This window comes from Tenrec ecaudatus, chromosome 4 (assembly GCF_050624435.1).
Source record: "Tenrec ecaudatus isolate mTenEca1 chromosome 4, mTenEca1.hap1, whole genome shotgun sequence".
Taxonomy (NCBI): domain Eukaryota; kingdom Metazoa; phylum Chordata; class Mammalia; order Afrosoricida; family Tenrecidae; genus Tenrec; species Tenrec ecaudatus.
Window position 1 is genome coordinate 123,261,870 of NC_134533.1, and position 15,380 is coordinate 123,277,249.

A 15,380-nucleotide genomic window follows, 5' to 3' on the forward strand; every position below is an offset into this window, starting at 1 on the left:
TGAAACTCCACACTCCATAAGGAACAACCTCCTGTCCTCCTCTGCTCCCTTCTCTCCTGCTAACCACTAACAAACTTTGGTCTCTAGATGTTTATATTTGCCTTTCTAGCTTCTTATTTGAAGGGCTTCAAAAAGTTCATGAATAAATTCCATTATCTCTTAATTCCATTTTTCCATGAACTTTTCAAGGCACCCTTGTGTAAGTCAAGTCATACAACATTTGTCCTTTTGTGATTGATTTATTTCACTCAGTGTAATATCTTTAAGCTCCATCCATATTGTCCCATATATCAAGATTGCATTTCTCCTACTGGCTCAATACCTTAAAATTTTAAAAAAATCATTTTATTGGGGGCTCATACAACTCTTATCACAATCCATACATACATCATTTGTGTAAAGCACATTTGTACATTCGTTGGCCTCATCAATCTCAACACATTTGCCTTCCACTTGGGCCCTTGGAATCAGTTCCTCATTTTTCATTTTTTCCCCTCCCTCTCTGCTCCCCACTCCCTCACGAACCCTTGATAATTTATAAATTATTATTTTATCATATCTTACACTACTCAATGTTCCCCTTCACCCACTTTTCTGTTGTCTGTTCCCCAGGGAGGAGGTTATATGTAGATGCTTATAATCGGTTCCCCATTTCTACCCCACCTTCCCTCCACCCTTCCGGTATCACCACTCTCACCACTGGTCCTGAAGGGTTCATTGGTCCTGGATTCCCTGTTTCCAGTTTCTATCTGCACCACTGTACATCCTCTGGTCTAACCAGATTTGTAAGGTAGAACTGAGCTCATGATAATCGGGGGTGGAGTGCATTTAAGAACTAGAGGAAAGTTGTGTGTTTCATTGATGCTACACTGCCCCTGAGTGACTCGTCTTCTCCCCGCTAATCCTCTGCAAGGGATGTCTAGTTACCTACAGATGGGCTTTGGGTCCCCACCCCGTATACCCCCTCATTCACGAAGATATGATTTTTTGTTCTTTGGTGCTTGATACCTGGTCCCTTCGACCCCTCATGATCAGACAGGCCAGTGTGCTTCTTCCAGGTGGGCTTTGTTGCTTTGGGGCTAGATGGTCACTTGTTTATCTTTAAGCCTTTAAGACTCAGACTCTATATCTCTTGATAGCTGGGCACCAGGCTGGATACCTATCGTATGCACTTGTATGTACTCAGGGGAGGATTGGCCAATAAGCTCTGTAAACTGGGCTTAAATCTATTTCTTTACTAGTCTATAGTGAGCAATACAGATTAGTGAACATTGCAGATAGAAAAGAAGCACAAATAAGTCTGTGGTCACCTTGTGTACTGTCATTGCCAGGGTGAAGTTTTTACAGGGAGTGTAAAATTGAAGAGACTGATTTTCTAGGAAGGTGCTATGGGATTGGGAGAGAGATTGATGCGGTGCCTACCATACCTACAAGCAGAATCCTTGATGCAGTAATAAAAAATATATAAGTGAAGTTGTTCACCACAGATTAGTAAGGAAACACAAGTAAATCCATGCTCATTTTGCTTTTTGGGCAATTTGATTTTGTATGCGTCACATTATACGCAATCATCTGTTAATGATGGACCGCTTATGACAGACTAGAAAAGGGCCACATTTACCCAAGGAGCAATTGAAGAGGGTTAAGAAAGAAGAGATGGAAAGAAAGCACACAGGGGAACTGAGTTCAGTGATGGCAGGTACATTACACGGATTGCAAACCTGATGATCTGCTGTGTAAGCCTTCATCCAATTCACAAGAAAAAGTTCAAAACAAAACAATGAAATTACATGCCCTAAAAGACAACATTATTCCTTTTAGAAACTTACATGTTACATTCATTTCTTTGTTCATTCATAAGTTTGGCCGCATGTGGACTCATTCAGACATTTCCCAAGTATCTGGCATGTGCCAAACACTGGGCTTGGCATTACAGACAAGAAGACACCGTTCCCTGTTCACAACCACACAGGACAAGATAGAAAAGGCTTGGCCATTGTTGTTAGGTATTGTGGAGTTGATTCGGGCTCACAGAGACCCTATAGGACAGAGAGGATCTCTTACTATCCTGTCACATGCAAGTGCCTATCCTGGGAATCCTTGGGCAGTGCTCACATTTCAGTACTCGGCTACTAACAGAAAGGTTGGTGGTATGAATCCACTCAGGGACACCTGAGAAAGAGTCCTGGTGGGGCCACTTTGAAAAGATCACAGTCCATGAAGATCGGGCGGAGCACAATTCTACAGGGAAATCCTTGGGTTCTTCATGAATCAGACCCGACTAAATGGCACTGGTCAAGCTATTCTAAAGGTACTACCTAAGTACACGGGCAGTGCAAACGCCCGGGGCAGAGCTGGCACTGCGGGCTAGGCATTGGTCTGCTAACCACAAGGTCAGCGGTTCTAGGTTAGTCCTTCAGCAGTGAGTCCCTTGCAGAGGTGTTAGGAGGAAGGGGGAAGGGGTGGAGAGGGAGGAAAGTGGGACAGAAAGGATGAGAGGTAACATGAAAAATGAGCTTTATGGTGAAGAAAGCTGATGGTGCCCGGCTATCAAAAGATGTAGCATCTGGGGTCTTAAAGGCTTGAGGGTAAACAAGTGGCCATCTAGCTCAGAAGCAACAAAACCCACATGGAAGAACACATCAGCATGTATGATCACGAGGTTCCGAAGGGATCAGTTATCAGGCATCAAAGAACAAAAAATCATACCATTGGGTGCACACCTCCATGATACGATCACTGAGGACAAATGAGTACATAAGCAAATGTGGCGAAGAAAACTGATGGTGCCCGGCTATTAAAAGGTATAGTGTTTGGGGTCTTAAAGGCTTGAAGGTAAACAAGCGGCTATCTAGCTCAGAAGCAACAAAGCCCACATGGAAGAAGCACACCAGCCTGTGCGATCATGAGGTATTGAAGGGATTAGGTATAAGGCATCATCAGAACAAAAAAATCATATCTTTGTGAAAGAGCGGGGGAGTGCAGAGTGGAGACCCAAAGCCCATTTGTTGGCCACTGGAGATCCCCTTGCAGAGGGGTCTAGGGGATGAGATGAACCAGTCAAGGTGTGATGTAGCAACGATGAAAAATACAATGCTCCTCTAGTTCCTAAATGCTTCCTCCTCCCCCCACTATCATGATCTGAATTCTACCTTGCAAGTCTGGCTAGACCAGAAGATGTACACCGGTACAGATAGGAACTGGAAACACAGGGAATCCAGGGCGGATGATCCCTTCAGGACCAGTGGTGTGAGTGGCAATGCTGGGAACGTAGAGGGAGAGTGGGCTGGAAAGGGGGAACTAATTACAAGGATCTACATGTGACCTCCTCCCTGGGGGGCGGACAACATAAAAGTGGGTGAAGGGAGACGTTGGACAGGGCAAGATATGGCAAAATAATAATTTATAAATTATCAAGGGCTCACGGGGGAGGGGAAAAATGAGGACCTGATGCAAAGGGCTTAAGTGAAGAGCAAATGTCTTGAGAAGGATGAGGGCAATGAATGTACAGATATGCTTTACACAATTGATGTATGAATGGATTGTGATAAGAGTTGTATGAGCCCCTAATAAAACAATTAAAAAACAAAAAGAAAAAAAAAGAACTTTAGATAGTTTTCACTCTTCTCTCTTATTAAATGTGAGATCTGAGAGAAGCCTATATTGGGTCTAGGAAGAGATTGATCAAGAGGAAGGTCAGACTAAGGTGGCAGGCATGTGGGGGAGGAGCACTTGGACCCCACAGGGCTTGCGAGGCTGCAGGCCCCTGGGAACAGGTGTAATAGGCAGTGGAGCAGAGCGTGGAGCAGTGGCCGCAGTGAGGCGGCCTCTTTTCCAGCCTCCCCTTCTTTGGTGGGAATGAGGTAATGCTGAGCCTGCTGCTGCTTCCAATTGGCTAGAGCAGGTGGGGATGGAACTTCTCCAGAGGAAAGCAGATGGAGCCCAGGCTTCCTCTGAAAACCTGGACTCCACTTTCCTGGCCTAAGAATTCCTTGGGAGTAGGGATTCTGGGTCTGCAGAAATCTGGGGCATGCAGCTCAGCCCTCTTTAATGTTGGGGGAGGGGGGAGGGGAGAGGGACTCACACCCTGGACTGTTCAGGTCAGTGGAAAAAAACAGACTTTTTCTTCTCACCTTGAGGTTTTCCTTTCCGTCCAAATTCAAAAGGAAATGTAATTCAACACGTTTCAAGTCCAGGAGTTGGTACCATTGGAGTCTCATCTTGATCCACACAGGTGAATGCTTAGAAATAGACTAGAAAGTAGAACCCTGTATCTCCTCTTGCTAAGCCACACCCTCAAAGACCAGGTGGACACTGGTCCCCAAGTGGTTTCCTGCTGTGTCACTACATAGATGTCATCAGTGTGGCCCTTTCACTCTGCCTTCTCTGGATCAGGGCCGAAGCCAAAAGCAAACTCGGCTCAACGCTCGATTTTTGCTACATTCACCCTGGGCAACCCGGACGGAGTCCTTTACACCTTATGCCTCCCCTTTTCTGATCTGGTCTGAAAGTAGGGATAATAAAATGTGGTAGTTATATAATCTGATGCCAAATGAGACTATTAAGAGTGAAGGGGTGGAGTTTAGCCTGTCAATCAGGTCACAGTTTGATGACCTCATTTGGAGGGGCTAAGGAGATCAATAGCTCACTGAAGGCGGGACACACACTCTCCTGGCAAGACATTCCCGTTGACAAGCCTCGTGGAGCTATGCTGATCAAGCCAGAGCCCTGGAACAGGAGGAGCCACGTGGAGACCCACACCAGTGCTGAGATGGTGCAATCACCCTTGGATCCACAAGACTTTCCACTCCCTGGCCTGTGATCTTCCTGCATTCTGCGTCATTGCATGGCTGCGTGAGTCTACAGAGTAATATAGGGGCTAGTATCAACATATGGGGTAATATCAGACTTATGGATTTGATCTAGGCTGGACTGGGATGTTTTCTTAATGTATAATTGCTCATTGATATAAAGTTCTCTCTTACACACATATGAGTGTCTCTGGATTTGTTTCTCTGGTGTACCTGGACTAACACAAATACCTCACTGGTTATTGTAAAGACACAAGAAAATCTTTGCATGAAAGTCCCAAACACAATGCCTGGCACATAGAAGGTGCTCAGTAAAGCAGTACTTGATGCTGAGAGCAGCAATTAACCTAGCAGTTATTTGTCCTTGCTGGAATAGACCATGTTGGCACAGACATTTGGGAGCAGGTAGTCCAGAGAACAGAGTCCACTTGTTGGTTAAAATGGTTGATGTGCTCCACTGCTAACTGAAAGGTTGGAAGTTTGAGGCTACACAGAAGCACCTCAGAGAAACAACCTGGCAATCTACTTTTGAAATAAGCAGCTACTGAAGACCCAGATATACTCAGTCACAAATGGGGACAGGATCAACTCAATAGCAACTGTTCTTTTAGTAGAAAGAACAAAGCCTGGGGTAAGGCGGCTTATACTGACAGCAGGTATGCAAAGCAGCGTAAGAAAGGGCATTTCTTGCTGTAAAGTTACACCCCCAGAGCAGGTGCAGACAGAGAGGGTCTGTGGGCCTCTTGGGGTCCTGGAACCAGACCAACCTGAAGGGTCAAGGAGCTGTACTGGCTGGAACCCTGATGACTGGCCTTGATGGCCTCGTACCAACTGACTAAGCACACCTTCCAGATACCATGGGCTGGCTCTCTTCTAGCTGGACGGCCATGGTAATGACAGCACCCATGTAGTAACTGCTTATTATGTATCAAGCAGGGCACTGAAAGTCTTCCTCTGCTCTCAGTCCTCACAACAAACCTGGGGTGTTGTTATTAGTCCCAAAAGAGGGAAAACTAAGAATAGGGGAGCGAAATAACTTGCCCAAGGCCACACGATGCTTAAGGAGCCAAGCTAGATTTAAACCAGGGGTTTGAGCAGTTGCCACCCAGCTGGGCCACGAGGAAGCCTGGTGCACCCTCCCCCACTCTTCCTTTGCAGAGGGATTGGGAAGAATTGGAACTGTCACTGGAAGTAATGAGAAGTGACAGAAACGGGGTTGGAAGGCTGGTTCCTCCAAGTCTGAACCATCCCCGCAAAACCAGAACTAAATTTAAACAAGGAAGTCACAAGGCGACTGGCCTCTCAGGGATTTGAGTTTCTCTTTTCCTCACAAAGAGAAGTAGGAGTATGTGTGAGGCCGAGGCCCTGTTCGATACAACGGCTTTCTTTTGGAGCAGAAAATCCTCTCAGCTTTATCCTGTTTGGTATCCATATAGAGAAACACCATTGAGACCCACCGTTTTTAATCAAGAGACCCACAGTCATTGATAGAGTTATGTATCTTATAACTCCCATGTGGGATGAGGAAATGGAGGTAGCATGTGGCTGGCATGCTGTGATGAAGGAGGCCATAAATTTTACCTTCCAATAGGCAAAGGCCTCAGGAAGCTCGATGCTTCCATGAAGTACCTGGCTGAACGCCAAGGGCGCAAACCGCTTAATCAATCCCGCTGAGGAAGATGGGGTGATCCATCAGCCATGCAGCTATTTATGTAGCACCAACCTGGCTAGTGTGCAAGTGATGTGAGGGCTGGGGGAATGTCAGGCACAGTCCCCGAAGGCCCTCATCAGAAGTAAGCCCCTAACTCCACTAGAGTGCGCAGAAGCCGGCGGCTCCCTCTTTGGAGCTTGCAGAAACCTTTGAGTACAGCACGTTCATACACCTAGACTCCCTTGTGTAGGAGGCTGCCTCCCGAGTGGCATGGTGGGCTATGCCTTGGGCATAACCACCAGCCATTTCAAGGGAGAAAGATGATATTTTCTACTCCCCAAGAGTTTGGTTTCTTGGATTTGCTCCCCACTGGCCTATGCGTCCTGGGATGGCTGGGCTGTATCTTTTGCAGTACTGGGGCCTTGGGGGTCTGAGACAGGGCTTGAACTACGGAAAGTGCTGAGTTATTGTACTGTGAGTGAGTAAAGGAAGAAACAGCACCGCAGAGGAGTGCCAACACACACGAGGAGCCTGTGGTTTCCGCCCCTCTGCTGTTCTTCCTCCGCCTCTTCACCTTCCTCTTCCCGGGCCACCAGGCTCTTCGGAACCCAGCTGCTGCTTCTCTTCGGAACATCCAAAGCTGTGGAGTCAACTGTGCCTCAGAGCAACCCTGTAAGTGGGTCCTAGATTATAAATCTTTCCTGGAGCTGTGAGAGGCAGCTTTCTCCTTTATAGCGGTTGGTGGGCTTGAACCACTGACCTTGCAGTTAGCAGCACATTTAACCCACTGAAACACCAGGGCTCCTTTCTCTTCAGAAAGCCCTCCAATATTACATGCTTTCTGGGGAGCAATTCTGAAATATATGCTCCTTCTCTTTTCTCCTATGGGCACAAAGAACCAGCTTCTCTGCTGCTTTTGAGGGGAACAAAGCAACGTTCAGTCTTGTCACCACGACACTTTGGCAGGGGCTGCACACACAGAATGCTCCGACGGACTGTGGCTAACAAGATAAAGGTTGTTTGAGTTCGGCATTCCCCCTCATTTGGGGCTATATGGTGCCAAAGACAATAAACTTTTATTTTTCCAATATTTAGACAGAAAGTTCAGACAACCAGACTTTTTTTCCTTCTTCATTCCTTGGCCAGCCTATCTTCTTTTTTCTAGAGTCCAAATCAGCCAGAAATGCTGAAGACGGCACTTTCCCTTAAAAAATTACATGGAAGACAAGTCCTACCCAATGCACATGCCATCCCCACCGGCAGCCTCTGGGACCGTGCTAATCAGGGATCACTCTTCTGTCTGACCCCAGAAAGGACACAGGTTTCACAGAGGTAATTTTGAGCATTGCAAATTGGGTGACTAACTAGAAGAAACCAGCAACCCACGCACCACGGGTGCAGCGATGGCTATAAGCAACGGTCCTCTGTTTGGTGCCCGGCTCAGCGCTTTACTGACAGGGTGAGCTTGAGAAGTCCACTTTACACCACTAAGCCTCGGGGCACTTAGATGTCAAATGGCATAAAAATGACATTTGCTCTCAAAGAGTGGTTTGAGAATGAAGTATGATAATGTACTCAGTAAATTGCTAAATCCTGTACCGATGGCAGCAATTAACTGGGCCAGCAAACTAGTTCTGCCCATCTGTATATCTAGTCTTCTCTCAGTGTCCTCATAGGTCAGGAGTGGGTGGTGGCAGTTTGTTGCTAGTTGCCGTCGAGTGGATGGATTCCAACTCACAGCGACCCCGTGTATAACAGAACAAAGCACTGCCAGGTCCTGCACCAGGCACACAGCTGTTCTCTGTTGCAGCCACTGTGTCCACCCATCAGGTCGAGGGCCTTCCTCTTTTTGCTGCCCTCTACCAAGCATGATGTCCTTGTCCAGGGACTAGTCCCTCCTGATAATATGTCCAGATGGGCTAATATTATACAATTCACATTTCAGAACCCAAGAACCAGTTCACATCCACAGAAATGATAGCAGAAGGTGTTGTGGAACACGTAACATGTGCCCTTCATTATATGTAAATTATGCCTTAATTTAAAAAAAAAATAGTTGCAAATAGTTTCCTACTAGACAGCCTCCACACTGGAGTCTATGGGAGCGAGATGTCTCATCTGCTAAGATGAGGTCCTTCAAGGGGATATTTCAGTCCACAGACTTCCTGGGCAAGGTGATCTGGCCATCTCCTCTGACCCCGCATGGTGTCTGCGGGCTACCCACAGGGCAGTTCCAGGACAGACGTCACTGCTGCTCTCTATGGTGGCCCTTAGGGACATGCGCCTGTATGCCAATGATTGCCATGGTACATAGTGTCTGAAAGAAGCACACAGGCTGGGTGAAGTGCATGTGGTCCAGGCCGCACACACCCACAACCACACCTATGTCCATGTAGGTGCAACCAGACCACATCTACATCCAGACAGGATCCACATCCACAATCACATCACATCATCTCCACATCATCCACATCCACAATCACATCACATTCACATCATCCACGTCCACGTCTGCATCATCCACAACCACATCCACATCATCTCCGCATCATCCATATCCACATCAGCCACATCATCCGCATCCACATCATCTCCGCATCATCCACATCCACATTGGCCACATCATCCGCATCCACATCGACACCCACCTCCAGACCATACCCACATCCCCATTCCCATTAACACCCACACCCACACCCAGAACAGCGGGCAAATTCTCAGAATGAAAAACTCATCGTGTTAGTGGTGGAGAGGAACTTAAGAGAAAACCTTAGTCTCAATATCTCCATTTTACAGAGGCTCAGAATGGAATGGATGATGTGCCAGGATAATCCAACAATCATGTGCAGAAGAAATGAGCTCAAGATATTGATTTTCAACCCTGTTCTGTGCATAAGGCTTTGCGAATGCAGTTCCCTTTTCCCTGAATAAGTCAGATATTACATGTGCAACTAGGGAAGTTTGCAGGCTCTCCAATTAGGATGGCTAAATTGAAATGTTACGACATCTGACCTAGTTTTCAGGAAATTTCTCAACATAGGCGCTGACGCCCATTGTTCAGTATTTGGCTCCTTTGACGGAAGCATCTGAAGAGCTACTGCAATCTTGGGGCACAGCTCACTAACTGGAAAACAGGAGCTATGTTTTCCTGTGTCAGCACTAGTGATGGGGAAGATCATAGGAGTGGGGTCCCAGTGTTGGCCCTTCGATTAAGCTAGCATAACCTAAGCCAAATCTCTTCAGCTTGGGGTTTCTTCTCCGTGATAAATGAAGGGGTATGTTCACTTTAAGGGTTAATTTGCATTCCAAAATGGGCATCAGGAGAGCAAACAAACCCTAGAAATTGTAGGCAATATATACGCATTTTTCTGGGACTTAAATTCATGGTTTGCATCAGATTCTCAGAGGAGTGTGGGACTCAACATTTTAAGCACCGTTGATTTAGACCACCTCCACGCTTTCCCCTAGTTCTGGCACACTCTGACTCTGTCTCTTGAAAATGTCCTAGTTCCTCAGCAGCGTCACACTCATGTGCACACTGTCCAACTGAGCACAAGACAAAAACAAGAGGAGACAAGATATCACCCTACTGGGATTTATCGTTGTTATTGCCGTCATCATTACCTGTCATTGCAAAGTAGACTGAAGAGCTATGCATTCAAAGCTTCTCCAAACTCACTTTCTTTTCTTTTTCTTAAGTTCTTTTTAAAAAAAGTTTTAATAAAGCATTTTATTAGGGACTTGTACAACTCTTATCACACCCCATCCATCCATTCAAAATGTATCAAGCACATTTGTACATTTGTTGCCATCATCATTTTCAATATATATTCTTTCTACTTGAGCCCTTGATCCAGTTCACTTTCTGCTTAATCAGATTCTTCTATATCCTCCTCCACCTGACACGGGCTTCAAAAGAGAGATCGTTGATTAATCTGGTAATAACAAGCAAGTCTGTACAATAAAAGGTACTATCTGGTTCCTGTCCATGAAGCCAATGAATATTGAGCACGTCACAATTCTGTGGTCCCCTAGTTCACCCCTCGACCTCCATGGTGGTATTCCTGCCATCAGCTCGCTCCTCAGATCTTGGTGATGCCGTGCTCAATGAACGGAACGAAACACTGCTTCATCCTGTGCCGTCCCCATTATCAAGTGCACACGGGCTGTTGTGATTCATAGAACATTCACCGTCTGATTGTTGGCAGTAGATTACCAGGCCTTCTTCCTAGTTTGTCTTAGCCTGGAAGCTATTCAGCATCATAGCAACAAGAAAGCCTCCGCTGACCAATGTGTACATTAAACCTCGGCCTCCCACACGAGTGAGAATTCTCCCAATGCCCCTGCATAGCAGGGGGTAAGTGCGGCTTCTTTCCAGCCTCAGAGTGACTGCTTCCCCTCTGGGCTTCCCTCTGACGCACGTCCCTGGCTTGCCCATCTCCTGTCAGGCCTCCCATCTTGTCCCTCTCCTGGTTTCCTCACCTCATCTCCCCAGTGACTTCTTCAAACAGCTTCATCAACTCAACTGGGATATCATGAGTCTGAGTATGTCTGACTCAGGCACCAACAGTGGGTGTGAATGATGGAACCCCACGTGTGCACAATCTTAAATAGTACTCTTTTCTTTTGACACGATTTTTTTTTTCATTTGTAACAATTTTATGGAGACGAAGCCAAGACAGAAATCTTGAGAGGTAGGTATCTTCTGTAATTATCGTAATCAACCCAGTGAATTATTTCCTCACCAGAAAATGAAGTCTTAGATTCCATAGCATAGGCGCTCAATAGAGGAGGGCCGAATGAATCGCTGGCATTATTTGGATCATGGCTTGGCCAGTTTCTCCTTTCTCACGAGCTAGGAAATGACTGTAACGAACGCTTGCACCTTACGGCGCGAGCTGACTTCCATTGCTCGGGGGGGCCAAAGTCGCTTGTCACTCTCCACTGAGGACTAAGCCCAGCACAGTGCTGATATATAGCCCACTGCCAGAGTTAATTCCAACGTGTAATGATCCTATACAGGATTTCCATGGCTATAAATCTTTACCGGGGCAGAAAGCTTCTCTCTCCTGTGGATAGGCTAGTGGGGTTGAACTACTGACCTTGTAGTTAGCAATTGATACTTATCCACAGCATGAGAATTTGAGGTTCATTTCCTTTCCCCAGATTTCTCCTGTAGGGCAGTAACATGCGGAAATCGCATGCTCTACAGAGAGCACAGATACAGAAAATATCTTTACGAGCCCTTACATACTAAAAGGAGGCTGTACTGCATCGTAGTTTAGGAAATACTCTCCAGAGGCTGATAACCTGAGTTCAGATCCCATGTCTTCTCATTTTAAGTAGAACTGAACAAGTTACTTGACCTTTCTCTATATTTTGATGTCTTCAACTGTAAAATGAGGATAATAACAGTTGGTAGTCAATGTGATTACTGTGAAGAATAAACAAATTAACAAGAGAGTACATATACAGCCCTTAGTAAATGTTTGCTGCTTTTAATAAGGCAGCTCCGATGTTTGAGTCTACCAAACATCTGGTGATTGGTAGTTTCGTAAAGATGACAAAGGTGTCTTCCAGGCATGCCAAGTGGGCACATAAACTCTACTGAGATAATTGGCCAGGATCTAAAAGAGCTTGGGAAACAGTGCCTCTTCTGCTGGCCCTACTTGAGCAATGATTTGGGCTAATCCGCCTCTTTCATTCTTTAACCTGGTGTGACTGGTCTGAGGCTGGTATAAGGAGGAATGAATTTTCCCTGATTGTTTTATAAGATTTTCACCCCAATGAGACAGAACCTGCAAACACTTGTTTCAGGGTGACCGTTTGTTGCTTCTTCAGTAAACACTGGTGCTTCTTCCCAGCGTTGTAGGCTGCTGGAGCTAGAGGGAGTTGCAAGCCATCTCGTTTTCTTATTTTAGAGCTAAGAAGATTGAAGCCTTGCATGGTGAGTGAGTTATCCAAGGTCACCGGGAAAATTAGCACTAAGCCAACATGAGTTCTCAAGTGTCCTGCCGTCTACTGCAGGCTTCACTCTCCCACATGGACCTGGCTCTTCCAAAAGCTTCACTTTGGATCCTCCTCTGGGCAGACTCCAAGCTGAACTGGTAAATCACAGCCTCACCTGCCCCAGGAGCCTAGGACTCTAGTTGGCTCTTGCCCACATGCATCGTTGACGTGTACCTACTTGGCAAACCTACCCTGTGGCAGCCCAGGCTAGTCAGCCTGTGCCCGGGGGTCTCAGTCCTCGGGTGACCTGTGTTCCACTGTGTCTAGAGCCCAGGAGGGGTCTTGCTTTGCCCAGAGGCTGTTTCATGAAGAAGAAGAAAAGCACCTGGTCCATTCCTCAGATCTCCTCCCCCATTCCACCACTTTCCCTATCTTCTTCACACTCTCTGCTCAGGCTCCCACACCTTGTCCTTTTGCTTCATATCCCCGCCCTCCTCTTTACTCCCCCCTTCTCTTCCCTGTGGCATTTTCAGCGTCTCCACCCCCTTGGCTTTCCTTGGCTCGGTCCCTTTTCCCTCTCCTTTCAACCCTGTCTCTTCCCCATTCCCTTCCTCTTACCCTCCAACACATCTGTTTCTCATCTGAGCCCTGGAGGCGCCCCTTTAAAACAAAAAAGCTCCCCACGCCCTTACGAACCTGGCACACAAATTCCTGGATAACCCTTCCCTCCCCCAATTACCCAGTTTCCCAGATATTCCAGAAACTAAGCAGCATCCTAAAAAGGATCGTCCACACCAAGATGGCCAAAGTCGACCGCGCGGCAGCCTGCTCCTGGGCCAGATGTTTGAGACATTTTCGATGGCCGCCTGGGCGGCCCGCGGCTGCCCAGATGTGCTCCCCGGTGGCCGAGAGGCAGGGACGGCGGTCTCGGGCTCCCTCCGGGGCGGTCGCCCCGAGAGAGAGCTGGGTTTACTCCGGGCAGCAAGCACCCTCCCTTCAAGAGGCACCCACTCACCTAGTAGGAGGAGGAGGACTGTCATCCCGTTTCCTGGGCGCGGGCGCGGGCGCCTTCCCGCTCAGCCGCTCCCTGGTCCCGGGGCGGCCGGGCGCACGGACAGCCCTTCGGCCGACGGGGTGCGGCGCCTCGGGGCGCGCACCGGGTGGCAGTCGCCACGTGCGGACGCGGAGCTGCCCCCGACTCCCGGCCCGCGAGCCCAGCGCCGGGGGGGGGGGGGGGGGGCTGCCTGCACTCGCCGCACCAGCTCGCGCCGGGGCCGGAGCGGGCACTAAGGGTAGGGTGGGAGAGGCGAGGCGCCAAGGCGTCCCCGCGTAGCCGGGCACTTTTCCCTGTTTGGGAAGAAAAAGGAGTGAAGAAAGCGAGGAAAAAAACCTAGAGCGACTGGAACCACATGGTTGCCTCCCACCGGAGCCCCTCCCTCCGCCCTCCCTCTCCGCCCTCGCTCCCGCCTCCCGGCAGCTTTGGGGGGGCTGTGCGGCCCGGGCAGCCAGGAGGTGGCCCGCGGGCCGGCGGCCGGGCGCTACTTTGGGGCCCAGAGAGGCGAGAGGGGCTTGGGCACCTCGAGAGGCCGTGGGGCGGCTGGGGGTGGAGGGTCGAGCTGTGCCAGAGAAACCGGTGGCCCTTCCATCCGGCAGAGCCAGCGGGATGAGGCCTGGTCCGTGCCTCGCCTCGGCAATTCCCCCCAAATCTGTCGCCTCTTTGGCTCTCCGCTCCTGACTCCTCGCACCTCTCTTGTCTTCTCCCCTGTGTTCCCATCTCTCTTGTCCTGTTCCTCACCTCATCCCCACTTGGCGCCTCTCCCTTCTCCGCCTGGTTTGGTTCCAGTGAAACCACCAGACCGTTGGTAAGTGTTCAGACAACCGGGTGAGTTGCTTGTTACTCTGCCGACGTGACTGCCGCTCCGACAACCGCCTTGGCCTTGGCCCTGGCGCAGTGTCAGGGTAGCCCTTCCTCCCGTCGTCGGGGCAGAGCTGAGCACAGCTCCCACCCGGAGCCCTGCAGGTCCCTGGAGCGCACGGAGGCCCTAGGAGGGATGGAAGCAGACCGGGCTCTACCCTGCAGAGCCTACCTGTCTGCGTTCTGCCCACGGAAGAGGCTGGAGCCAGAAAGGAGAGTGAGGAAGGTGCACAGGTCCCCCAGCAAGGGCACACAGGACCCTCAGAAATGAGCAGCAGCCAGTCTTGCGGCCACACTGAGACCCAAGCCACACTGGTGCGAATATAAACAGTCCTATGGTGCAGTGAGTTAAGCGTTTCGACTATGCGTCGAAAAGTCCGTGTTTCAAATCCACTCGCCACTCAGCGAGAGAAAGATAAGACAGTCGGCTTCTCCAAAGACTTGCAGTCTCAACCCCCCTAAGGAGCAGTTCCAATCTGCCCTACAGCGTCAGTATGAGTTGGGGGCCACTGGAGGGCAACGGATAGTGGTAGTTTGAGGCAGATTTTAATATTGGGAGCCAGTTGGCGCTCTGAGAAAGGTTCTTGCTGTATATGTAAAAGAGATTCATCACTCCAAGGCTGCCATGCATTCGCCCAATGTTCGTCTTCTCCCTAGGGTCTTAGAATCCGGGAGCTTTAGACCAATTGTGAGTGAGTCTTCTTCAACGCAGGGTGACCCCAGGAGTGCTCCATTGGGTAGAGCAGCACTGCACCCTACAAGGAGTTTTAGTTGGTAATCTTGGGGGGGAGTCAATCGCCAGCCCTTTGTTCCGCATCTTAATCTGGAAGCAACACTGAAATCTGCTCAGCATCATAGCAACATTGGCAAGCCTCCACTGACAGATGAGAGTTGGCTTCTTTTGAGGTGCATTAGCATCACAGTATGAGGAATTAGTCCATCCCCTCTCCTACAGTGGACCATGAGAACAGTACCATTGAACTACCAGCGCCACATGTTATGGTACTTGGGATCCGCTGGGAAGTTGCTTTAGTGGAATTCCAGGATTTACTCT

At 48.7% G+C, this 15,380-nt stretch overlaps 1 protein-coding gene across 1 annotated transcript in view; it reads right to left on the minus strand.

Annotated features, from left to right (window-relative positions):
• CLMP (CXADR like cell adhesion molecule) overlaps window positions 1–13,805 on the minus strand; it is a 133,973-nt gene extending 120,168 nt beyond the window's left edge. Inside the window, exon 1 of the mRNA XM_075546734.1 lies at window positions 13,427–13,805. Within this exon, the coding sequence (XP_075402849.1) occupies window positions 13,427–13,451 (25 nt within the window). The 5' untranslated portion in view covers window positions 13,452–13,805. The remainder of the gene's footprint in view (window positions 1–13,426) is intronic.
• Between the last annotated feature and the right edge of the window lie 1,575 nt (window positions 13,806–15,380).